Source organism: Ranitomeya variabilis, chromosome 6 (genome assembly GCF_051348905.1).
Source record: "Ranitomeya variabilis isolate aRanVar5 chromosome 6, aRanVar5.hap1, whole genome shotgun sequence".
Taxonomy (NCBI): domain Eukaryota; kingdom Metazoa; phylum Chordata; class Amphibia; order Anura; family Dendrobatidae; genus Ranitomeya; species Ranitomeya variabilis.
In genome coordinates this window covers 566,889,955-566,917,138 of record NC_135237.1, presented here as the reverse complement: position 1 = coordinate 566,917,138, position 27,184 = coordinate 566,889,955, and the positions used below count along the sequence as shown (strand labels likewise).

Here is a 27,184-nt window from a genome sequence, read left to right as displayed (position 1 = left end):
GGTCTGCCATGGCTGCAGGTTCATAATCCAGTCCTGGATTGGAAAGCAATGTCTGTGTCAAGTTGGGGTTGTCAAGGGGTACATGGCGATGTTCCTTTGGTGTCAATTGCTTCTTCTACTCCTTCTGAAGTTCCTGAATTTTTGTCGGATTACCAGGATGTATTTGATGAGCCTAAATCCAGTGCCCTATCTCCTCATAGGGATTGTGATTGTGCCATAAATTTGATTCCTGGTAGTAAGTTCCCTAAGGGTCGACTTTTTAATTTATCTGTACCAGAACATACCGCTATGCGGAGTTATATAAAGGAGTCTTTGGAGAAAGGGCATATTCGTCCGTCCTCGTCACCTTTGGGTGCAGGGTTCTTTTTTGTGGCCAAGAAGGATGGTTCTCTGAGACCCTGTATAGATTATCGCCTTCTAAATAAAATCACGGTCAAATTTCAGTACCCTTTGCCTCTGCTGTCCGATCTGTTTGCTCGGATTAGGGGGGCTAGTTGGTTCACCAAGATAGATCTTCGAGGAGCTTATAATCTTGTGCGTATAAAGCAGGGCGATGAATGGAAGACAGCATTTAATACGCCCGAAGGTCATTTTGAGTACTTGGTGATGCCTTTTGGGCTTTCTAATGCCCCTTCCGTGTTTCAGTCCTTCATGCACGACATCTTCCGAGAGTATCTGGATAGATTCATGATTGTGTACCTGGATGATATTTTGGTCTTTTCTGATGATTGGGAGTCTCATGTGAAGCAGGTCAGGATGGTGTTTCAGGTCCTGCGTGCCAATGCCTTGTTTGTGAAGGGCTCTAAATGTCTCTTTGGAGTCCAGAAGGTTTCCTTTTTGGGCTTTATTTTTTCCCCTTCTACTATCGAGATGGATCCAGTTAAAGTCCAGGCCATCTATGACTGGACTCAACCTACATCGGTGAAGAGCCTTCAGAAGTTCTTGGGCTTTGCTAATTTTTACCGGCGCTTCATCACTAATTTTTCTAGTGTTGTTAAGCCTTTGACGGATTTGACTAGAAAGGGTGCTGATGTGACTAATTGGTCTTCTGTGGCCGTTGAGGCCTTTCAGGAGCTGAAACGTCGGTTTTCTTCGGCTCCTGTCTTGCGTCAGCCTGATGTCTCTGTTCCCTTTCAGGTCGAGGTTGATGCTTCTGAGATTGGAGCAGGGGCTGTCTTGTCACAGAGAAGCTCTGATGGCTCGGTGATGAGACCATGTGCTTTCTTTTCTAGAAAGTTTTCGCCTGCCAAGCGGAATTATGATGTTGGTAATCGGGAGTTGTTGGCAATGAAGTGGGCATTCGAGGAGTGGCGACATTGGCTTGAGGGAGCCAAGCATCGCGTGGTGGTCTTGACAGATCACAAGAATTTGATTTATCTCGAGTCTGCCAAGCGGTTAAATCCTAGACAAGCTCGATGGTCGCTGTTTTTCTCCCGTTTTGATTTCGTGGTTTCATACCTTCCTCGCTCAAAGAATGTGAAGGCTGATGCCCTTTCTAGGAGTTTTGTACCTGACTCTCCGGGAGTTTCTGAGCCGGCTGGTATCCTCAGAGAGGGGGTGATCTTGTCTGCCATCTCCCCTGATTTGCAGCGGGTGCTGCAGGAGTTTCAGGCCGATAGACCTGACCGTTGTCCACCGGAGAGACGGTTTGTCCCGGATAGATGGACCAGTAGAGTTATTTCCGAGGTTCATTCTTCGGTGTTAGCGGGTCATCCTGGGATCTTTGGTACCAGGGATTTGGTGGCTAGGTCCTTTTGGTGGCCTTCTTTGTCGCGGGATGTGCGTTCCTTTGTGCAGTCCTGTGGGATTTGTGCTCGGGCCAAGCCTTTCTGTTCTCGTGCCAGTGGATTGCTTTTGCCTTTGCCTGTCCCGAAGAGGCCTTGGACGCATATTTCCATGGATTTTATTTCGGATCTTCCAGTCTTTCAGAGGATGTCTGTCATCTGGGTGGTTTGTGATCGTTTTTCTAAAATGGTCCATTTGGTGCCTTTGCCTAAGTTACCCTCCTCCTCTGATTTGGTTCCGCTGTTTTTTCAGAATGTGGTCCGTTTGCATGGTATTCCGGAGAACATTGTGTCTGACAGAGGGTCCCAGTTTGTGTCCAGATTTTGGCAGTCCTTTTGTGCTAAGATGGGCATTGATTTGTCTTTTTCTTCGGCCTTCCATCCTCAGACGAATGGCCAAACCGAACGTACGAATCAGACCTTGGAAACTTATCTGAGATGTTTTGTTTCTGCTGATCAGGATGATTGGGTGACTTTTTTGCCATTGGCTGAGTTCGCCCTCAATAATCGGGCTAGTTCCGCTACTTTGGTTTCGCCTTTTTTTTGTAATTCTGGTTTTCATCCTCGTTTTTCCTCAGGTCAGGTTGAACCTTCTGACTGTCCTGGGGTGGATTCTGTGGTGGATAGGTTGCAGCAGATTTGGAACCACGTAGTGGACAATTTGACGTTGTCACAGGAGAAGGCTCAGCGCTTTGCTAATCGCCGTCGCTGTGTGGGTCCCCGACTTCGTGTGGGGGATTTGGTATGGTTGTCATCTCGTTATGTTCCTATGAAGGTTTCCTCTCCTAAGTTCAAACCTCGTTTCATCGGTCCTTATAAGATTTTGGAAATCCTCAATCCGGTGTCATTTCGTTTGGACCTTCCAGCATCTTTTGCCATTCATAATGTGTTCCATAGGTCATTGTTGCGGAGGTATGTGGTGCCTGTGGTTCCGTCTGTTGACCCTCCTGCTCCGGTGTTGGTCGAGGGAGAATTGGAGTATGTGGTGGAGAAGATCTTGGATTCTCGTATTTCGAGACGGAAGCTTCAGTACTTGGTTAAATGGAAGGGCTATGGTCAGGAGGATAATTCCTGGGTTGTTGCCTCTGATGTCCATGCTGCCGATTTGGTTCGTGCCTTTCATTTGGCTCGTCCTGATCGGCCTGGGGGCTCTGGTGAGGGTTCCTCAAGGGGGGGGTACTGTTGTGAATTCCGTTCTCGAGCTCCCTCCTGTGGTCATGAGTGGTACTTTGTGAGTTCTGTTCATGGGCTCCCTCAGGTGGCTTTTAGTGTTACGGCTGGTCTGTAGCTGGACTCCAGCTGCCTCGTTTCCTGCTAGGCCTGCTGCCTATTTAACTCCATCTGGACCTTTACTTGTTGCCTGCTGTCGTTGTATTCAGTACTGGTTCAGATCTCTCTGGAACTTCCCTTGTGACCTGTCTCCTCGTGAGAAGCTAAGTTCATGCTAGTCCTTTTTTGCTCATTTCTATTTGAAAATGTTTCTCAGTATGTTATGAGTTCAGTCCAGCTTGCTTATATGCTATTTGATTGCTAGCTGGAAGCTCTGGGGTGCGGAGTTGCGCCCCTCACATCGTGAGTCGGTGTGGGGGTCTTTTTGTATTCTCTGCGTGGATACTTTTGTAGTATTTTATACTGACCGCACAGATTCCTTGCTATCTTCTGACTTTTTAGTTATTAGCGGGCCTCATTTGCTAAAACCTATTTTTATTTCTATGTTTGCGTTTTCCCCTTAAACTCACCGTTATTATTTGTGGGGGGCTGCTTACACTTTGGGGAAAATTTCTCTGAGGCAAGTGAGGCTTTGTTTCTCTCTAGGGGTAGCTAGTTTCTCAGGCTGTGAACGAGGCGTCTAGGCCGAGTTAGGAACGCTCCACGGCTGCCTATAGTGTGGTTTGATAGGATCAGAATTGCGGTCAGTAAAGTTCCCACATTCCCAGAGCTTGTCCGTATTTTTGGGTTTACTTATCAGGTCAGTTCATGTGTTCTAACCACCAGGATCATAACACTTAGGATCTTGTCTGTCAGCTTGAAATCAAACTGTGCTCCAGCTGCACACAGTGTGAACAGGAGCTTCCTGTTTCCTTTTTTTCTTTTTAACATTGCTTTACGGGCAATATAACACTATTGATGGAGACAGAAACTCATGCATTATTAAACATTAGTAAGTAGTTAATACAATATATACAATAATAAGCATTATTCCCATTCTCCTGCTCAACAGCTACTTATCCTGTTAGTCCAATAGTGGTTCTAAATTCTTCAAATTTGCCTCTTGGAAGTGGCTTTGCTATAACATCAGCTATCATCTGGTCAGTCTCACAATACTCAACCGTTGGTTGAGCTGATGGCTTAACAAGTTTGCCTAACAGTTGTTTTAACCAAATTACCTCCAGACTTGCATGGGCTGCAGACACATACTCTGCTTCTGTAGATGACAAGGCTACAGACACCTGTTTTCTGTTAGACCAAGAAACTGACCTTTCTACAAGCTTGAACAAATAGCTGATTTGCGATCACTTAAGTCATCGGCCCAGTCTGCATCCGCATAGCCTGTGAGTTTTAGATCTCCTGTTGCAGATATCCTTAAACTTATGCCTCGAGTCTCCCTCAAATATAAAAAAAACATGCTTATTGGCATTCCAGTCCTTTAAGTGCATTTTTTCCATATAGCTGCAGAGAATTCCATTTGTTGCAGTGATATCCGGTTGAGTCATAGTTGGTATGTATAGAAGTGTCCCCACTGCCTGTCTGTATGTCTCATTGTTAAGTAGCAGATCATCTTCTCCCTCTAAGTATGATGGTTCCATTGGGGTTGATTTACTATTGGCTTCTGACATTCCAAACTGATTCAGAATTGATCTGATTTTTGCACTTTGGTATATAAGGAAGCTTCCATCTTCTTCTCTTTGGACCTGGTTTCCTAGATAACATGTAACTTTTACAAGGTTTTAGTTTCAAAATAGTCATTCAGAATTGTAGTCATCTTAGCAATTTCTGTTTCCTAAACCATAATCACATCATCCACATATAAGAGAATACACACCCACTTTCCATCTGTACATTATTGTGTACATACACGGATCTGCTTGATCTCTTTTACATCATTCTTTCAATAAGACTTTGTTCATTTTGGTGATCCACGCTCTTGCCGATTGCTGAACAACATGGAGAGATATTTGTAGTTTGCAAACGAGATTCTCTTCACCCTCTTTGATGTAATCCTCAGGTTGAGTAATGTAAAAGTTCTCTTTAATGTCACCATTTAAAAAGGCAGATTTGATGTCCAAATATCTGATAAACATCTTTTGTACAGCAGATATAGCCATTAGAGTCCTGAATGTGGTCTGCTGCTCAGCAACTGGATAAATATGTGGCATCATAATCTTCACCATATTTCTCAGAATATCCTTTTGCTTTAAATCAGTGAACTTTGCCTTCGGAGTCATACTTGGACTTAAAAACCTATTTACATTTGATTGCATTCTTGCTTTGTGGTAGTTTGGTGAGTTTCCAAGTATGAAGTTGAAGAAAGGCCTTCATTTCCTCATTAGCAGCATTAATCCACTTCAGTTTCTCATGGACAGGTAGTTGTTGCATCTCATCCCATGACTGCGGCTTGGACTCAGGTAGTGTTTTGACAAAATAGGATAGACGCTTAGCTGGTATACCCTTGTTTGAACTTTACAATCTCCTGACTTCAGGATTACCTGATTTTTCTGTTGCTCTTTCAGTGGTTGAAGAACCTAACCAAGCTTCTACATCTTTTTCTTGTTATTTTGACGTTGTGACCGAGATTGTTGTTGCTTCAGCTGGAATACTTGTATGTCATGAAACTTGAGTGACACGAAGTGGTCATCAATCATTACGTCTCTGCTTATTGTGACCTTGTTCATTTCTGAGTGCAGGAATCTATACTTTTTCTGGGTTTCACTGTAGTCCACCAGGATACCCTCCTTTGCATGAGATTCCCACTCGATAAATTTTTCTTTGGGAATATGTACAAATAATTTACTTCCGAATATTCTTACGTTAAAGTTCATGCTTCTTGCTGTTCCATTGCTCACAAAGAGTTTTCTCAGTAGCTTTACCTCATAGTCTATTTTGAAGATGGCAAGCTGTTGTGATTCCTTCACCCCAATATGTTGTTGGTTAATTTGCATCAAATAGTTTACTTCTTCCACTTTCACAAAGTGTCCAGTTCCTTCTTTCCACAACACCATTTTGTTCAGGGTTGTATGGTACAGTGGTCTGAAACACAATTCCATTTTTTTTTTAAATGATTTGTGTCTCATTACTTGTATATTCAGTTCCATTATCTGCACCAAGAATTTTTGGCATCTCTCAAATTTTTTACATACTTCAGCAAGAGATATTTCAGGTTTCTCTGGAGCTTCATGTTTGCAGTGAAGCAAATAGACAAGTATATAGCTTGAATAATCATCTATAAATGTGAGAAAGTACCTCTTGCTTCCAGGAGTTTGAGTACTCATTAGACCACACACTTCTGTGTGTATTAAGTCCAGAAGCTGTTCTGACTTTGTAGAACTATTCTTAGGAAAGGATTTTTTTGACATTTTCCCTTTAAGACAGCTCGTACATTTCATTGTCTGATTATGCAAATTATACATCAAGCAAGTTATTTTTTAACTAACTTTCTTATTGCTTCTGAGTTTTCATGTGCATGACGCCTGTGGATACAATTCTTTGCTGTTCATGTTTAGCAGTGTATACACTTTCCTTGCATTTTAGCTAGTAGGACTCATATTTGATTTTTCCTTCTGCTAGTGTGTGACCTTCCTTTGAGATGATACAGCTGTCATCTTTAAATGTAACTTCATTTCTTGTCTTGTTGGTTTCTTCACAGATAACAGATTGCTTTAAAGACTGAGATATAGCGCACTTTCTTTACTGGGATCTTTCTGCTTTGTGTTTGGGAGACTTATCAATTAATGTAACCATCTCCTATTCCCTCTGAATTCATATACTGACCATTAGCCAAAATCCTGTTCTCTGACTTACTTTGATGCAGGTTAGAGAAGAAGATTATGTTATTACTCATATGACTATTTGCCCCAGAGTCTATACACCATGCATGGTTTGATGTACTTGCATTAACAGTAAACACAGCTTCCCTACATGAAGTGTCAATTTCTTCAGTTATGGAACTGTTAACCCTTTGATGGTTATTTTGATTTTTCAGCTGACTCATTCTAGCTTTCCAGACTCAACAGTCAGCCTTTAGATGCCCTGATTTCTTGCAGACAAAACACTCAAGTGTTTCTTTCCAAATTACCTGTATTTTTAGGAGATCTTGGGTTTTTTAAGGGAATTTTGCTTTGGATACCTCACTGCTGCTTACACTTTCTGTCTTTCACTTATACCCATAAGCTTCCCTCTGACATAGTCCAATGTAAACTCATAATCTGGGCCCACATCTAGTGCAGTTACAAGTGTGTCACAGCTTTCTGGTAGACTGCTTAGTAGTAGTGTAGCAACATGGAGATCCTTTAGAAATTTCCCAATACCACGCAGATACTCTACAATTTCTACAGTATTTCTTATGTAATCTTGTGTATCTTGGCCTTATTTAGCTTAGACTAACGCAGATTTCTCTTTAAATAGAGATTATTGCTTAGATTTATCCTTTCATGCCCTTTCTGCAGCTGTTCCCACATTTCTTTTGCAGTTTCACATTTACATACATTCACAATCTGATCATCATCATCTGAACTGAGGGAGATAGTGCTTTTATCCCTATCTACCCATCTACCCAGTCTTCTGGTAGTGGGTCAGGTGGACCTTATCTTATCAGCGACATCTTTACCTTGAATTTCCAGGATTGATAGTTCTGGTTAGTCAGAGTTGGCACTGTGGACTTCACAGAGTTGCTGCTGGAGGCCATCTTTGCTTCTTCTTCTTAGTACATTGTTGTTCTCTCTCCTCTGGGCTGTTGTCTGTGTCTTTGGGTTTCTGAGCCCTTAACCTGTTAGTAGCAGATAATTCTCTGTACTGTGCAGCCATTCAACTGTGAATATATATTTGTTCAGGAACAAAGATAACAGCTTACAACTGGTATTTCCTATAGCTTGGGATCTTAGCATCTTGTCTGTTAGCTTGCAAAGTGAAAGTTAAAAAATGTGCTCCAGTTACACACAATGTGAACAGGAACTTCCGGGTTTCTTTTTTTTTCTTAACAGTACTTTACTGGCAATATAACAATATTGCTGGAGACAGATACTTATGCACTATTACACAGCAGTAAATAGTAGTTGTTGCCAGATATAAAACGCTAAGCATTATTCTAACACTAATAATCTGGATTTCCTTCCTCTCCACAGATGTGCTCGCTTCTGATGATACAGTTTAACATAAAGGAATTTCACCTAACCTGGGGGCAGAACAAGACGACGGAGAGCTGCTCAGCGCCCCAGGACTTGTGAGATACAGGACTATTATATCATCCACAGATGTCCGACATGGATATGACGCATTTACACGGACTAATATAAGAACACACGCAGCTCCTGGCAGCACATTACATCAATAACAAAGTGCGGCCATTCTCCTTCACATTGAATGATTACAGTGCCGCATAATAAACTCAGGCGCGCTACTCAGATTGAAAGAGCGTGCTACATGTGCAACAGGCATAGAGATTCACATGATCAGCGCCCTCATTAAAAAGATATTATAGTTCACAAAAAAATGTTCATAATGGTGCTATACCGTATGCATAAATAATACTTGAAAACACACTTCCAGAGATGTTAAGTCTCTGTACATGAAGGCACACAAAGTCAGAAGTATTTTATCAACTAGTACAAAATGTATTTATCATAACAATATAAAAGAAATTTAAAAACAAACATAACAGGTATCCCTATAAGCAGCTTGGGAGAGACAATAAGTCATTCTAAGTTATCATATTAATGGTTCAGAAGTTATAACGGAGGCTGCCGGTTGCAGCGGTTACCACCAGGGCGCGTCAGAGGGTGAGTATATCCCTATTTTTTATTTGTATTCTTTATTTTACACATGAATATGCATTCCGATCCCGAGTCCCGATATCGCAAAAATATCGGAACTTGGTATCGGAATTCCGATACCGCAAATATCGGCCGATACCCGATACTTGTGGTATCGGAATGCTCAACACTAGTCACCAGTGATCTCTGTATTACCTCTACACAGACACTGCATACTAAGTACAGATCTCCTGTGAATACTGGCACTTATGGTGATAGTATTGTGTTTTTTTGTTTTTTTTTAAATTACTGATCAGTATTGTAGTATTCAGTCACTATGTGGTGGTAATATGTGGTCTGGAAATGGTGTTGTGGTATTTGTCCCTTGAATGTGCTATTTGGTCACCAAGTGGTGGTAATATGTGGTCTTGACATGGTGCGGTGGTATTTGTTCCTTGTATGTGATATTATTCGATCACTGTGGTTGTAATTTGTGGTCTGGTCATGGCGCGGTGGTATTTGTTCCTCGTTTGTGATATTATTGGTCAAAATATACCTAAATTGTATTGCAGATTTTAACAAATATTTAATAGGTTACAGTAGCGTAGGGCCCGGCCATTTTTCTGGAATAATCTGGTTCGGGTGTCACATGACCCCTGTCACATGACCCCCGTCACATGACTCCCGTCACATGACCCCCGTCACGTGACTGGGGGGGGCCCACAGTGTCTGAACAGCCCGGGGCCCTGGCTACCCTTAATCCACCCCTGGGAAGGGGCCATGGATATTGGCATCCCCTAGGCTAAAAACATCAGTTCTCAGCCACCCCATAAATGGAGCATCTTATAGATGCGCAAAATCTGGCCCTTAACCTCGCTCTTCCCTCTTTCCCTGTAGCGGTGGCAGATGAGGGTCATATTTGTGGGGTTGATGTCACCTTTGTATTGTCAGGTGACATCAAGCCCACAGGTTAGTAATGGATAGGCGTCTATAAGACACCTATCCGTTACTAATCCTATAGTTACATGGTAAATAAAGACACGGCCAGATTAAAGTCCTTTATTTGAAAAAATCACACATACTCCTTTATTAAATCTAAATTTACAATTCTTAGTGAACGCCTAATCCCTGACGCCCTCGTCTCCTGCAAACAATCAAAAAATAATAAACCAACAAATTGTACTATCCTGTCCAATGTAGTCCATTTAATACCAAGTGTCCCACGATGATCTCACGTGTAGAACAGTCACATCGGCGGATGTGACTGCTCTACCCAGCCTCCAGCGATACACTGACAGGAAGTAATTGCACCGGGAGTGTATCACTGAGTCGCCGTGAGTTAAATTATCATGTGGGGACATTATACTAGATGGAGCACTATGTGGGCACATTATACTCTATGGACCATCATATGGGGCCATTATAGTGTATTGATCAATCACGTGGGCACATTATACTGTATGGAGCACTGTGTGGGACCATTATACCATATTGAGCACTATGTGGGGCCATTACACAGTATGAAGCACTATATGTGGCCATTATACAGTATGGAGGGCTCTGTGGGCCATTATACTGTATGAAGCATCATGTGGGGCTATTATACTGTATGGAGCACTATCTGGGGCCATTGTAGTGTATGGAGCACTATGTGGGGCCATTATACAGTATGAAGCATCATGTGGGGCCACTATACTGTATGGAACACTATGTGGGGACATTATGCTATACAGAGTACTATGTGGGGCCATTAAACAGTATAGAGCACTCTGTGGGGTCATTATACAGTATGGAGCTCTATGTGGGGCCATTATACAGTATGGAGCACTTTGTGGGCCCATTATACTGTATGAAAGGCAATGCAGTGCTCCGTTTTTCTCCATACAACTCTATGTTGGACCCATTATACTGAATGTAGGACTATGTGGGGCCCATTACACTGTATGGAGAACTATGTGAGGCCCATTACACTGTACGGAGGACTATGTGAGACCCATTACACTGTATGGAGGACTATGTGTGGCCTATTAAACATATACAGTATGGACCAATATGTGTGGCCATTATACAGCATGGAGCATTATGTAAGGCCACTATAAAATATGGAGCACTATGTGGGGTTATTATAAAGTATGGAGCACTATGTGGGGCCATTATACTGCATGGAGCACTATGTGGGGTAATTATACAGTAAGGAGCACTATGTAGGCTATTATACTGTATGACGCACTATGTGGGGTCATTATAAAGTATGGAGCACTAGGTGAGGCCATTATCCAGTTTGGAGCACTATGTAGGGCCATTATACAGTATGTAGCACTATGTGGGACCATTAGACTATATAGAGCACTATATGGGGCCTAATAAACTGTATGGAGCCCTGTGGACCAATTATACTGTATGAAGCACTAAGTGGAACCATTATATTGTATGGCGGACTCTATGAGCCATTATACTGCATGGAAGGCAATGTTGGGCCCTGTTATACTGTACAGAGCACTATGTTCAGCTCATTACACTGAATGGAGGATTATGTAGGGCCCATTACACTGTATGGAGGACTATGTGGGTTCCGTTATACTGTATGGAACATCATGTGCGGCCATTAAATTTTATGGAGCATTTTAAGTGGTCATTAAACTGTATGGAACATCATGTGGGGCCATTTTACTGTATTGAGCATATAGTGGGGTCATTATGCTGTATGAAGCACTAAGTGGAACCTTTATACTGTATGGAGGACTCTGTGGGCCCATTTTACTGTACAGAAGGCAATGCAAGGCCTCTTTATACTCCATATAGCACTATGTTGGGCCCATTACATTGTATGGAGAACTATGTGGAGCCCATTGTACAGTACGGAGGACTATGTGGGACCCATTACACTGTACGAAGACTGTGTGAGGCCCATTACACTGTATGTAGGACTATGAGGGGCCCATTACTCTGTATGGAGAAGTACGTGGGGCTATTAAAATGTATGGAACATCATGTGAAACCATTATACTGCATGGAGCACTATATGGTGTCATTATACTATATGGACCATCATGTGGGGCCTATTATCCTGTACGGAGGATTCTGTGGGGTTATTGTACTGTATGAAAGGACACCATTCAGGAGTATGGTCCCTTTTCTCCTTCACAAGCTCTACCCACTTAATGCTGTTATTGTGTCCTGTTATTTTAAAGATGATTTATACATTTTAAAGAACCATGGATTTATGGTGCCACCTACTGGTGTAAGGCTGCACTAGCATTTTACTTACAACACTGCACATTTTTTGCTATATTGCTATATTTACATTCTGTGGTTTACCCATTATTTTGATTCATTTACCCTTTACCTTTTATATCGTCCAGTATTTATACTAATATATGTATTCACTTATCTATTACATTTTGGCACTTTAACATCTAGTCCCATTGTTCTTGGTGTGTGTCCTTGTTCTTAGTAATTTTATTCTCCTACTCACATTGTAGCTGTTTTTCTGTTATTTTTTACCTGATTATAATTAAATAATATATTTCGACTTTTCACCACGACATTTTGGACTGTATGGTCAACTTCTTTCTGTCCTTACTTCCTTTTGTTTTCTTACTGTATGGAAGGCAATGCAGGGCCCCATTATACTCCATATAGCACTATGTTGGGCCCATTAGACTGTATAGATGATTATGAGGGGCCCGTTACACTGTATGGAGGACTATGTGGGGACCATTACACTGTATGGAAAAGTACATGGGGCCCATTATAATAATAATAATAATAATAATAATAATAATTTTTATTTATATAGCGCCAACATATTCCGCAGCGCTTTACAACTTATAGAGGGGACTTGTACAGACAATAGACATTACAGCATAACAGAAATCACAGTTCAAAACAGATACCAGGAGGAATGAGGGCCCTGCTGCTCGCAAGCTTACAAACTATGAGGAAAAGGGGAGACACGAGAGGTGGATGGTAACAATTGCTTTAGTTATTTGGACCAGCCATAGTGTAAGGCTCGGGTGTTCATGTAAAGCTGCATGAACCAGTTAACAGCCTAAGTATGTAGCAGTACAGACACAGAGGCTATTGACTGCATAAAGTGTATGAGAACACGATGCGAGGAACCTGATTATTGTTTTGTTTTTTTAATAGGCCACACAGGGATGGATAGGTTAATGCATTGAGGCGGTAGGCCAATCTGAACAAATGCGTTTTTAGGACACGTTTAAAACTGTGGGGATTGGGGATTAATCGTATTAACCTGGGTAGTGCATTCCAAAGAATCTGCGCAGCACGTGTAAAGTCTTGGAGACGGGAGTGGGAGGTTCTGATTATTGAGGATGCTAACCTGAGGTCATTAGCGGAGCGAAGGGCACGGGTAGGGTGGTAGACTGAGACCAGAGAGGAGATGTAGGGTGGTGCTGAGCCATGGAGTGCTTTGTGGATGAGGGTAGTAGTTTTGTACTGGATTCTGGAGTGGATGGGTAGCCAGTGTAATGACTGGCACAAGGTAGAGGCATCGGTGTAACGGCTGGTGAGGAATATGATCCTGGCTGCAGCATTCAGGACAGATTGGAGCGGGGAGAGTTTGGTAAGAGGGAGGCCGATTAGTAGAGAGTTACAATAGTCCAGATGGGAATGAATAAGAGAAACAGTAAGAGTTTTTGCAGAGTCGATAGTAAGAAAAGGGCGAATTCTAGAAATGTTTTTGAGATGCAGATAAGAAGAGCGAGCCAGTGATCGGATGTGGGGGGTGAATGAAAGCTCGGAATCAAGGATGACCCCAAGACAGCGGGCATGTTGCTTTGGAGTAATGGTGGAACCGCACACGGAGATGGCAATGTCAGGCAAAGGTGGGTTAGTAGAGGGAGAGAACACGAGGAGTTCAGTTTTTGACAGGTTCAGTTTCAGATAGAGGGAGGACATGATGTTAGAGACAGCGGTAAGACAATCACTGGTGTTTTCTAAAAAGGTCGGCGTGATAACAGGAGAAGAAGTGTATAATTGGGTGTCGTCAGCATAGAGATGGTACTGGAAACCAAATCTACTGATTGTCCAATAGGGGCAGTATACAAAGAGAAGAGGAGGGGGCCTAGGACTGATCCTTGAGGAACCCCAACAGTAAGGGGAAGGTGTTATACTGTTTGGAGCATCATGTGGAGCCATTATACTGTATGGATTGTCATGTGGGGCCATTATACTGTATGGAACATCATGTGAGACCATTATACTGTATGGAGAACTATGTGGTGTCATTATACTGTATGGAGCATCATGTGGGGCCATTAAATTATATGGACCATCATGTGGGGCCTACTATAATATATGGAGGACTCTGTGGGCCCATTATACTGTATGAGAAGCAATGCAGGGGCCCATTATTCTCCATACAGCACTATGTTGGGCCCATTACTGTTATGATGACCTGGTGGTTAGGAGCACTAGGAATGACCTGATGAGCAAACTAGTAATACAGGACAAGCTCTGGGAAGTGGGAGCTCAGCTGACCGCAACCCCTAATCCTATCACAAACAACTAGAAATAGCCGTGGAGCGTACCTGACTCTGCCTAGACGCCTCTTCACAGCCTAAGAGCTAACTACCCCTAAAGATAGAAAATAAAGCCTAACTTGCCTCAGAGAAATTCCCCAAATAAATAAGCAGCCCCCCACAAATATTGACTGTGAGTTAAGATGGAAGTCACAAACACAGGAATGAAATAGGTTTCAGCAAAGGAGGCCAGACTTAACTAAACAGACTGAGGGTAGAAAAGGTATCTTTGCGGTCAGCATAAAAAACTACCAAAAAACCACGCAGAGTGTGCAAAAGAGACCCCCGCACCGACTCACGGCGTGGAGGTGCCACTCTGCATCCCAGAGCTTCCAGCTAGCCGGGCAAAATCATGATAGCAAGCTGGACAAAAAAACAGTGGTAAACAAATAAGCTAGCAGGGACTTAGCTTTTGCTGGAGTAGACAGGTCATCTGAAAGATCCAAGAGAGAACTGAACCAGTACTAGAACATTGACAGCTGGCTTCAAGTAACGATCTAAGTGGAGTTAAATAGAGCAGCAGCCTAGAACTAAACGAGGTCAGCTGAGGAAGAAACCTCAGAGCCAGCACCTCCACTCACAACCACCAGAGGGAGTCCATGGACAGAACTCAACGAAGTACCATTCATAACCACCGGAGGGAGTTCGAGAACAGAATTCACAACAGTACCCCCCCTTGAGGAGGGGTCACCGAACCGTCACCAGAGCCCCCAGGCCGATCAGGACGAGCCAAATGAAAGGCACGAACAAGATCGGCAGCATGAACATCAGAGGCAACCACCCAGGAATTATCCTCCTGACCATAAACTTTCCACTTGACTAGGTACTGAAGTTTCCGTCTCGAAATAGGAGAATCCAAAATCTTCTCCACCAACCACATACTCCAACTCCCCCTCAACCAACACCGGGGCAGGAGGGTCGACGGAGGGAACCATAGGAGCCACATATCTCCGCAACAACGACCTATGAAACACATTATGGATGGCAAAAGAAGCTGGAAGGTCCAAACGAAATGACACAGGATTAAGAATTTCCAAAATCTTATAAGGACCAATGAAACGAGGCATAAACTTAGGAGACAAAACCTTCATAGGAACATAACGAGACAATAACCAAACCAAATCCCCAACACGAAGTCGGGGACCAACACAGCGACGGCGGTTAGCGAAACGCTGAGCCTTCTCCTGGGACAATGTCAAATTGTCCACCACATGAGTCCAAATCTGCTGCAACCTGTCCACCACAGAATCCACACCAGGACAGTCCGAAGGCTCAACCTGCCCTGAAGAAAAACGAGGGTGGAAACCAGAATTACAGAAAAAAGGCGAAACCAAAGTGGCCGAGCTGGCCCGATTATTAAGGGCGAACTCAGCCAAAGGCAAGAAGGACACCCAATCATCCTGATCAGCAGAAACAAAGCATCTCAGATATGTCTCCAAAGTCTGATTGGTTCGTTCGGTTTGGCCATTTGTCTGAGGATGGAAAGCTGAAGAAAAAGACAAATCAATGCCCATCTTAGCACAAAAGGACCGCCAAAACCTCGAAACAAACTGGGAACCTCTGTCCGACACGATGTTCTCCGGAATGCCATGTAAACGAATCACGTGCTGGAAAAATAATGGAACCAAATCAGAGGAGGAAGGCGATTTAGGCAAAGGTACCAAATGGACCATCTTAGAGAAGCGATCACAAACCACCCAGATAACCGACATCCTTTGAGAGACAGGGAGATCTGAAAAAAAATCCATGGAAATATGCGTCCAGGGCCTTTTCGGGACCGGCAAGGGAAAAGCAACCCACTGGCACGAGAACAGCAGGGCTTAGCCCGAGCACAAGTCCCACAGGACTGCACAAAAGAACGCACATCCCGTGACAAGGAAGGCCACCAAAAGGATCTAGCCACCAAATCCCTGGTACCAAAGATTCCAGGATGACCAGCCAACACCGAACAATGAACCTCAGAGATAACTCTACTAGTCCATCTATCAGGTACAAACAGTTTCTCCGCTGGGCAACGGTCAGGTCTATCAGCCTGAAACTCCTGCAGCACCCGCCGCAAATCAGGGGAGATGGCAGACAAAATTACCCCCTCTTTGAGAATACCAGCCGACTCAGGAACTCCCGTAGAATCAGGCACAAAACTCCTTGAAAGGGCATCAGCCTTCACATTCTTAGAGCCCGGAAGGTACGAAACCACAAAATCGAAGCGGGAAAAAAACAGCGACCATCGAGCCTGTCTAGGATTCAACCGCTTGGCAGACTCGAGATAAGTCAGATTCTTGTGATCCGTCAAGACCACCACGCGATGCTTGGCTCCTTCAAGCCAATGTCGCCACTCCTCGAACGCCCACTTCATGGCCAACAACTCTCGATTGCCCACATCATAATTGCGCTCAGCAGACGAAAACTTTCTAGAAAAGAAAGCACATGGTTTCATCACCGAGCCACCAGAACTTCTTTGAGATAGAACAGCCCCTGCTCCAATCTCAGAAGCATCCACCTCGACCTGAAACGGGAGCGAAACATCTGGCTGACACAACACAGGGGCAGAAGAAAAACGACACTTCAACTCCTGAAAAGCCTCAACGGCCGCAGAGGACCAATTGACCACATCCGCACCTTTCTTGGTCAAATCAGTCAATGGTTTAACAACACTAGAAAAATTAGCGATGAAGTGACGGTAAAAATTAGCAAAGCCCAGGAATTTCTGAAGGCTCTTCACAGAAGTAGGCTGAGTCCAATCATGAATGGCCTGAACTTTAACAGGGTCCATCTCGATAGTAGAAGGGGAAAAAATGAAGCCCAAAAATGAAACCTTCTGAACTCCAAAGAGACATTTAGACCCCTTCACAAACAAGGAATTAGCACGAAGGACCTGGAACACCATTCTGACCTGCTTCACATTAGACTCCCAATCGTCCGAAAAAAACAAAATATCATCCAAATATACAATCATGAATCTATCCAGGTACTTTCGGAAGATGTCATGCATAAAGGACTGAAACACAGATGGAGCATTAGAAAGCCCGAATGGCATCACCAGGTACTCAAAATGACCCTCTGGCGTATTAAATGCTGTTTTCCATTCGTTGCCCTGTTTAATACGCACAAGATTATACGCCCCTCGAAGATCTATCTTGGTGAACCAGCTAGCCCCCTTAATACGAGCAAACAAATCAGACAGTAACGGCAAGGGGTACTGAAATTTGACGGTGATTTTATTGAGAAGGCGGTAATCTATACAAGGTCTCAGAGAACCATCCTTCTTGGCCACAAAAAAAAACCCTGCTCCCAACGGTGACGACGACGGGCGAATATGCCCTTTCTCCAAGGACTCCTTTACATAACTCCGCATAGCGGCATGTTCTGGCACAGATAAATTGAACAGTCGGCCCTTCGGAAACTTACTACCAGGAATCAAATTAATAGCACAATCGCAATCCCTATGAGGAGGTAGGGCACTGGATTTGGGCTCATCAAATACATCCCGGTAATCTGACAAGAACTCAGGGACTTCAGAAGGATGGGAAGATGAAATTGACAACAATGGGACATCCCCATGTACCCCTTGACAACCCCAACTGGATACAGACATTGATTTCCAATCCAATACTGGATTATGGACCTGTAGCCATGGCAAACCCAAAACGACCACATCATGCAGATTATGCAACACCAAAAAGCGAATATCCTCCTGATGTGCAGGAGCCATGCACATGGTCAATTGAGTCCAGTACTGAGGCTTATTCTTGGCCAAAGGCGTAGCATCAATTCCTCTCAATGGAATAGGATACTGTAAAGGCTCCAAGAAAAAACCACAGCGCCTGGCAAACTCCAAGTCCATCAAATTCAGGGCAGCGCCTGAATCCACAAATGCCATAACAGAATAGGACGACAAAGAGCAGATCAGAGTAACGGACAAAAGAAGTTTTGGCTGTACCGTACCAATGGTGGCAGACCTAGCGAACCGCTTAGTGCGTTTAGGACAATCAGAGATAAAATGAGTGGAGTCACCACAGTAAAAACACAGCCCATTCTGACGTCTGTATTCTTGCCGTTCAGCTCTGGTCAAGGTCCTATCACATTGCATAGGCTCAGGCCTCTGCTCAGAAGATACCGCCAAATGGTGCACAGTTTTGCGCTCACGTAAGCGTCGATCGATCTGAATGGCCAAGGACATAGACTCACTCAGACCAGCAGGCGTGGGGAATCCCACCATAACATCCTTAAGGGCTTCAGAAAGACCCTTTCTGAAAACTGCCGCCAGGGCACACTCATTCCACTGAGTAAGCACAGACAACTTTCTAAACTTCTGACAATATACCTCCGCTTCATCCTGACCCTGACACAAAGCCAGCAAGATTTTCTCTGCCTTGTCCACTGAATCTGGTTCATCATAAAGCAACCCAAGCGCCAGAAAAAACGCATCTACATTACGCAATGCAGGATCTCCTGGCGCAAGGGAAAATGCCCAGTCTTGAGGGTCGCCACGTAGCAAAGAAATAATGATTTTTACTTGCTGAATGGGGTCACCAGAGGAGCGGGGTTTCAAAGCAAAAAACAGTCTACAATTATTTTTGAAATTCAGGAACTTAGATATATCCCCAGAAAACAAATCAGGAATTGGAATTCTGGGTTCTAACATCGGGTTCTGAACTACATAATCTTGAATGCCTTGTACTCTTGCAGTGAGTTGATCCACACAAGAGGACAGACCTTGAATGTCCATATCTACACCTGTGTCCTGAACCACCCAGAGATTTAGGGGAAAAGAAAAACAAAACACGCTGCAGAGGAAAAAAAAAAAATGGTCTCAGAACTTCTCTTATCCCTCTATTGAGATGCATTAACACTTTACGGGCCAGCTGTACTGTTATGATGACCTGGTGGTTAGGAGCACTAGGAATGACCTGATGAGCAAACTAGTAATACAGGACAAGCTCTGGGAAGTGGGAGCTCTGCTGACCGCAACCCCTAATCCTATCACAAACAACTAGAAATAGCCGTGGAGCGTACCTGACTCTGCCTAGACGCCTCTTCACAGCCTAAGAGCTAACTACCCCTAAATATAGAAAATAAAGCCTAACTTTCCTCAGAGAAATTCCCCAAAGAAATAAGCAGCCCCCCACAAATATTGACTGTGAGTTAAGATGGAAGTCACAAACACAGGAATGAAATAGGTTTCAGCAAAGGAGGCCAGACTTAACTAAACAGACTGAGGGTAGAAAAGGTATCTTTGCGGTCAGCATAAAAAACTACCAAAAAACCACGCAGAGTGTGCAAAAGAGACCCCCGCACCGACTCACGGCGTGGAGGTGCCACTCTGCATCCCAGAGCTTCCAGCTAGCGGGGCAAAATCATGATAGCAAGCTGGACAAAAAAACAGTGGTAAACAAATAAGCTAGCAGGGACTTAGCTTTTGCTGGAGTAGACAGGTCATCTGAAAGATCCAAGAGAGAAATGAACCAGTACTAGAACATTGACAGCTGGCTTCAAGTAACGATCTAAGTGGAGTTAAATAGAGCAGCAGCCTAGAACTAAACGAGGTCAGCTGAGGAAGAAACCTCAGAGCCAGCAGCTACACTCACAGCCACCAGAGGGAGTCCATGGACAGAACTCAACGAAGTACCATTCATAACCACCGGAGGGAGTTCGAGAACAGAATTCACAACACATTACACTGTATGGAGGACTATGAGGGGCCCATTACACTGTATGGAGGACTATGTGGGGCCATTAAATTGTAGGGACCATCATGTGGGCCATTATACTGTATGGAGGATTATGTGGGTCCCATTATAGTGTTTGAAGCATCATGTGGAGCAATTATACTACATGGAGCATCATGTGGAGCGATTATAATGTATGGAGCACTATGTCTGGTCATTATACTGTATGGAGCACTATGTGGGGACTATTATACTGTATGGAAATCTGTGGGGCCATTATACTGTAGGAGGCAGTAACTGGAACCATTATACTTTATGGAGGACTCTGTTGGCCCATTATATTGTATTGAAGGCAATGCAGGACTCCGTTATAGTCCATACAGCATTATGTTGGGCCCATTACACTGTATGGAGAACTATGTGAGGCCCATTACACTGTTTGGAGGACAATGTAGGGCCCATTATAGTGTATGGAGGACTTTGTGGGACCCATTACACTGTACGAAGGACTGTGTGAGGCCCATTACACTGCATTGAGGACTATGTGGGGCCCATTACACTGTATGGTGGACTATGTGAGGAACATTACATTGTTTGGAGGACAATGTAGGGCCCATTATACTGTATGGAGGACTTTGTTGGACCCATTACACTGTACGAAGGACTGTGTGAGGCCCATTAGCCTGCATTGAGGACTATGTGGGGCCCATTACACTGTATGGTGGACTATGTGAGGCCCACTACATTGTTTGGAGGACAATGTAGGACCCATTATACTGTAAGGAGGACTTTGTGGAACCCATTACACTGTACGAAGAACTGTGTGAGGCCCATTACACTGCATTGAGGACTATGTGGGGCCCATTACACTGTATAGAGGCCTATGTGAGGCCCATTACACTGTAAGGAGGACAATGTGAGGCCCATTACACTATATGGAGTATTATGTGGGGCCCATTAGACTGTATGGAGGACTATGTGGAGCCATTATACAATGTGAAGCAATATATGGGGTCATTATACTGTATGGAGGGCTGTTTGGGGACTACAGTTGGAGAATCATACTGTGATGGGGTCACCATTCTTTGTTGGGGGGATTGAGGAAGGGGGCCACAGTAGCATCATCATACTGGGCATGTGGAGGGTACTGTGGAGGAATTCACTGTGGTTGTATCATACCGTGGGGGCACTTTTGTTTGCATCATACTTCTTTATCTGTTTTATTCAAGGTTTTTTAACCTTTACATATTTATATTAGGCCATTTGGCCATATGCTTATACAGCTGTGACATCACATATTATATTATTCCATTGTAATTTCAAAAGTTATTCAGTGTATTTTCTATGGAAAAACTTCCTCAATTGTAGACATTTTGTAGACATTTTTTTTTAACAAATATCAAGGTTGGCCGCGACATTGTACAAGCTTTTAACTTTGGCCCTCTGTGTATTTGAGTTTGACATCCCATGCTTAAAGGGTTATTTTCATCATGATAAAGGGTTACAATTGCAAAGAGGTTGTAAAAACAAACCACTTTGCAATTTTACTTTTGATTAAAAACCCTCTCCACCCTCAAGGACAAAACCGACCTGTGGCCGGTATCTTAGACTTGGAGTGCAGCGCTTACAAGCTCTTTGCTATAGAATTTATAGAGCTCTAATGTACAAGTTGTTTTTTCTAACCTAAGACCTCAGTGTTCAGGTTACATTGCCGTGTTGGCACTTTGCTATAAATCAGTGAGTTTTGGGTTGCAGTTTGTGCACTCGGTCTCTAGAATAGAAGGTTCGCCATCATTGTTTAACAGAACAGAAAGCGGGATAAATGATGCAAATGTTGACCACACCCTGCAGGATGAGATGTCAGAGGGGGCCAAAATGATTGCATTTTTTGCTGTAATTTTTTATTCTTTTTCCCCTTAGGCTCCTTTCACATTGCGATTTTGCCCGTTTGTAAGCCTCCGTCAGGGATTGCGATCGAACCCCCTGCAAAGCGAGATTTGGACGTTTGCGCCGACAGGGCCATAGACTATAATGTTTCCGATAGAGTCAACGTGTACGCTCACATTTTCAGGCATGTACGCCTACTGGAGGCAGACACTCAGACATAGTAGACTGCATCTGGGTGTACGCTACATGTGAACATGGCCTAAAAGTCAAAGTGACGTGGATGTGCAACACCCAGAGTCCTGGTCATTGCAGTACTGCCATTCTTCCACCAGGGGGAGTGATGTTACGTCTGAAGGCAATAAAGGAGATCTCTTTACCAGGTATCACAAACCACACAACACACCTCACACTCCAGGCCGCCAGGGGGAGCTACGCTCCTATCTATTAGGGCACTCCTCACAATTAGGTAAAACTGGTGGGCTGGATAGAAAGTTAGTCAGAAGCGAGCTGGGCTTCACCCAGTTAGCTGCTATCTGAGCTCCTCTCAGGTAGCGGGTCCCTGACAGGGGTGGGATCCTGTCAGAGGCCTAGACAGAAGACCATGGAGCTGCGCCTGCCCCACGTGCCGCAGCATCCTAAGAAAGAGACATTAGAAGGGAATTGTCTTATAGCGAGTGAGAAACAAAGTCATAGCAAAAAGGAGAGGAATCCAGAAGGAGTTCTGCCCTGCTAAAGGCTGCCTCCTTTCTGAGGCGCAGGAATCCGGTAGCCAGAATACCGAGGGAGTAAGGATCTCTACGCTTTACTTCAGAGACCGGCAGGACAGCTAGTTCATATTAGTTGCCCGACCTTATACCCAGGAGGCACGGTGGCAACTTGTGGGGGCTGGGGCGTGCTAGAGTCCCTGTAAAAAGCCTCAGGCCATCAGTCATACGGGTTTTGTCCTATCCATTCCATCTGAATGAGATAGAGAGAGAAAGAGAGATAACATCTAGAACACCAACATCAGTTGTGAGGACCTTAAGGTACCGTCACACTAAGCAACGTCGCCAGCGATCTGTGACGTTGCAGCGTCCTAGGGAGCGATATCGCTGTATTTGACACGCAGCAGCGATCAGAATCCCGCTGTGAAATTGCTGGTCGCTGCTAGAAGGTCTGCACATTATTTGGTCGCTAGGTCGCCGTGTATCGCCGTGTTTGACAGCAAAAGCAACCATACCAGCGATATTTTACACTGGTAACCAGGGTAAACATCGGGTTACTAAGCGCAGGGCCGCGCTTAGTAACCCGATGTTTACCCTGGTTACCAGCGTAAAATATAAAAAAAAACAAACACTACATACTCACATGCTTCCCCCGGCGTCCGCTTCCCACACTGACTGAGCGCCGCAAATTGAAAGTGAAAGCACAGCACAACGGTGACGTCACCGCTGTGCCCTGCTACTGCCGGCGCTCAGTCATTACAGGAAGCGGACGCCGGGGGACGCATGTAAGTATGTACTTACATTTTACGCTGGTAACCAGGGTAAACATCGGGTTACTAAGCGCGGCCCTGCGCTTAGCAACCCGATGTTTACCCTGGTTACCCGGGTACCTCGGCATCGTTGGTCGCTGGAGAGCGGTCTGTGTGACAGCTCTCCAGCGACCAAACAGCGACGCTGCAGCGATCGGCATCGCTGTCGCTATCGCTGCAGCGTCGCTTAGTGTGACGGTACCTTTACCGAGAAGCTCAGCAGGGAGGTACTACAACACCCAGGCTCTAGAGGAAGGCTACTGATTTCCACCTGGATAAGGGGACTCTGGATTTGCCTTCAGACCGGCCGGACTCTGCCTACCCTGTGGTCTGTACCCTGGACTGTGGATGCCGAAGCCTTCAGTAAAGGTAAAGAGACTGCAACCTTGTGTCCTCGTTCTTCACTGCACCTTACACCATTCACCATCCACACTCAGGGAAGCCCTGGGGATACACTTCACCTGTGGGAAAGTATACCATCTAGCTGCCATAACATCACCCCAGCGGACCCCTAGCAGCGTCGGTCACCCTGACCAAATACCACAGGTGGCGTCACGAACATTATCCCTTTAAAGACCTTTCCCCCATTCACAACGGACCTCCCTAGGGCCATGGACCGGGTCAGCCACCGTGACATCCCCACTGAGAACCGAAGGACCCGGTACCGAGTACCCCATTGCCCTACTGGGGGCGCTCCAGATGTGATCCCATGAAATCTCCATCCTCGGGCTAAAGACGCTGCTGATTTTGGTGCATTTTGTCTCTTTAAGGTTCTGTGTAGAGCTTGAAAAAAATGCATGCAAAAAAAGAACCGCTGTTGCATTTTTAAGGGCAGAATCAAAGCTTTTCTGTACTAGTAAGAACCACATTAAAAACGTGGCTCCATATCAGCACCAGAAACCCATCAAACAAGGGGGAAAAGGCCTAGGGTATGTCTCCACGTTCAGGATTGCATCAGTCTTTGGTCAGGATTTTATGCAAGTAAAATCCTGACCAAAACTGCACCTGAGGTCACTGGCAGGTCACCTGCGGTGTACTTGCGTGTTTTGCTCATAGTAGCAACATGCAGCGTTTTGAAAAAACGCACAACGCATGCGTTTTTAAACGCATAGTGGAGTCTGGATTTCATAAAATCCCATCCACTATGCTGTAACATCTGGACGCTGCGTTTTTGACGCAGCAGAAAAACGCAGCGTCAAAAACGCAGCGTTTCCTGAACGTGGAAACATACCCTTAAAGAACACAGAAAGGACACAATAATTAGAGAAGATTGTCATTATAGCACGTGGTGTGGACACCTGCAGAAAACATGTAATAGAAAAAAATGCTGCATTTACGGTACATTGTGTGAACACGGCCTCAGCATTATATTTTTATTATTACATTTTTATAGGTTTAATGGAGAAAAAACAATCTCGCTTTTTTTTACACCATTTACAGGTCAACGTAGAGATGATATTTATTTATTTTAATATGCATTAAAAATTATGTTTCTGTAATTTCTTCTTAAATTGTAAAATTGTAAAATTTGGCCCGGTCATGAAGAAAACAGCCTTGGGGGGTGAAAGGATGAAATAATATCTGAGTGGTAATAATGGCCTCTGTACTTGCGCGGTGTTTTGTCACCAAGCTGCCCCACAACACTCCTAGCATGAGCGTATCCTCCGTGCCGGTGGTGTTTCGCAATATATAGTCGCAGCCAGAAAAAAAAAGTGAAATTTTAGCAGGAAGACGGAAAGAGAAAGTTACTTCTACTTTATAGGGTTAAGTCTTTGAATACCTAGAAGAATGTGGCTGGAACAGTTTCGCCCCCTTCTTTCTGCTTTCCTATAGGTGATGGGATTTTCATTTCATTGAAGAACTTGTCTACGTGATGTATCAGACTTTTGTGTCAGACGGTCAACTCGTTTGCTCCAACCTGTTAGCTCCGTCTGCCCTTACCAGTCTCACAGTCTACGAGGGAAGACGGCTGAAGGTGAGAGAAGGAGCTGTTCATACGTGGTGGACGCAGGGGTGGAAGCAAATCTGGAGAGGGGATTCAGGGTTTAGATGATGGTGGAGTCTTTTATTTTGGGGTAACATGTCCCAGAGTGGGGGAAACCCATCGGAAAAGTCCAGTGAAAGAGCAGAGAAGAGTCGTGAGAATTTGGTTCTGGGTTTTTATATTGTCTCCAGGTGTCGATGAGGCTGAAACAATTGGAATAAGGGTACTGTCACACAGTGGCACTTTGGTCGCTACAACGGCACGATCCGTGACGTTCCAGCGATATAGTTACGATATCGCTGTGTCTGACACGCTACTGCGGTCAGGGACCCCGCTGAGAATCGTACGTCGTAGCAGATCGTTTGAAACTTTATTTCGTCGTCAAGTGTCCCGCTGTGGCGGCATGATTGCATCGTGTGACAAAGGTGTGCACGATATTCCCAATGTCCCGTATGACTTCTACATCGCAACTACGTCACGAAATTATCGCTCCAGCGCCGTGCATTGCAAAGTGTGACCGCAGTCTACGACGCTGGAGCGATAATCAAGCGACGCTGCAACGTCACGGATCGTGCTGTCGGAGCGATCAAAGTGCCACTGTGTGACAGTACCCTAAAGGCAGATGGGACACAATGGGGCTGGAAAAACCCTGCAGTGGCGGAAATCCGGTACTATGCGGGAGCAAGATTTTGCCAGTGACAATCAGCTGCCATGTTTTGATTAATATCTAGAGAATTGTGTTGCTCGATCATTTTTACCACTCTAAAAACAAAACCTAATAATAGCCAAATATTTTTTTTCACACTTTCATCACAGTCGGAAATTGTTTTGTACTGTTTTTCAGAACATTATACAATACAATGAATGCTGTTATTCAAAACTACAACTCGTCCTGTTCCATCCGGCTGATGGAAGAAAGGGAGGAAAAAGGAAAATGGCTATGTAATTACCGTGATTGGCAGGCAACCCCACATGTTTAGTGGCTGAAAATCAGCCGCGAAAAATGGGGGGCTGATCGAGTACTGAGCATCTCGAGCACCAGGATGCTTGATCGAGTATTGAACATCCCGAGCTCCAGGATGGTCAATTGAGTACCGAACGTCTCGAGCACCAGGAGGCTCGATCGAGTACCAAACATCTCGAGCACCAGGATGCTCAATCTAGTATTGTACATCTCGAGCGCCAAGATGCTTGATCGAGTACCGAACTTCTCGAGCTCCAGGATGGTCAATCGAGTACCGAACATCTCTGTTATGCTCTAAGAATCAGGCAGCACTCAGATGTCATCCGAGTGCAGTCCTATTGTGAGTGACGATTCAAAGAGGGAAAACGGGAAGTGGACCCTCTAGACCACGACGACGAACCCCTCACGGACAAGCTGACCAGATAGACCGCCCCCTATACAGGGAGAGTTAGGGGCAGGCCCTGACGGGAGAAGACAAAGAAGAGGCGGAGATAGTAGGACCACAGGATAGGTGAGTACTGAAGAGACACAGGACTGATGGGTAAACTGCAGCAGTGCAGGGACTGGCAGAGGAACTGAGGGAACGCAGAGGCTAGCAGGATACAGGAAAGACAGGATAAACCCAAAGTCAGAGGGAAAACGAACTACACAGAGACTAAGAGCGGCCAGGAACACCTGAAGGAACAAATGATAACCAGGCACAGAGGAACGGCAGGAAGCAGTTTAAATACCTAAAGGCAGGGTAGCACTTCCGGGTAACAGACCTCCAGAACCATAGAAAGGACAATAAGGAGGACCGACTCCCGGGTACTAGTCCTCCAGAACCATAGAAGAGACGAAGAGGAGTGCCGACAGAAGATCATAAGTGCACA

The 27,184-nt window shown here is 44.6% G+C and overlaps 2 protein-coding genes across 2 annotated transcripts in view; both read left to right on the top strand.

The window, feature by feature from the left end:
- LOC143783331 (uncharacterized) overlaps positions 1 to 12,903 on the top strand; it is a 29,080-nt gene extending 16,177 nt beyond the window's left edge. The window contains exon 4 of the mRNA XM_077271733.1: positions 8,123 to 12,903. Within this exon, the coding sequence (XP_077127848.1) occupies positions 8,123 to 8,224 (102 nt within the window). The 3' untranslated portion in view covers positions 8,225 to 12,903. The remainder of the gene's footprint in view (positions 1 to 8,122) is intronic.
- Positions 12,904 to 25,025: 12,122 nt separating this feature from the next.
- Positions 25,026 to 27,184, top strand: part of LOC143783098 (NACHT, LRR and PYD domains-containing protein 12-like) — a 173,728-nt gene continuing 171,569 nt past the window's right edge. Inside the window, exon 1 of the mRNA XM_077271350.1 lies at positions 25,026 to 25,339. The gene's annotated coding sequence lies outside the window, so the exon portion shown is untranslated. The remainder of the gene's footprint in view (positions 25,340 to 27,184) is intronic.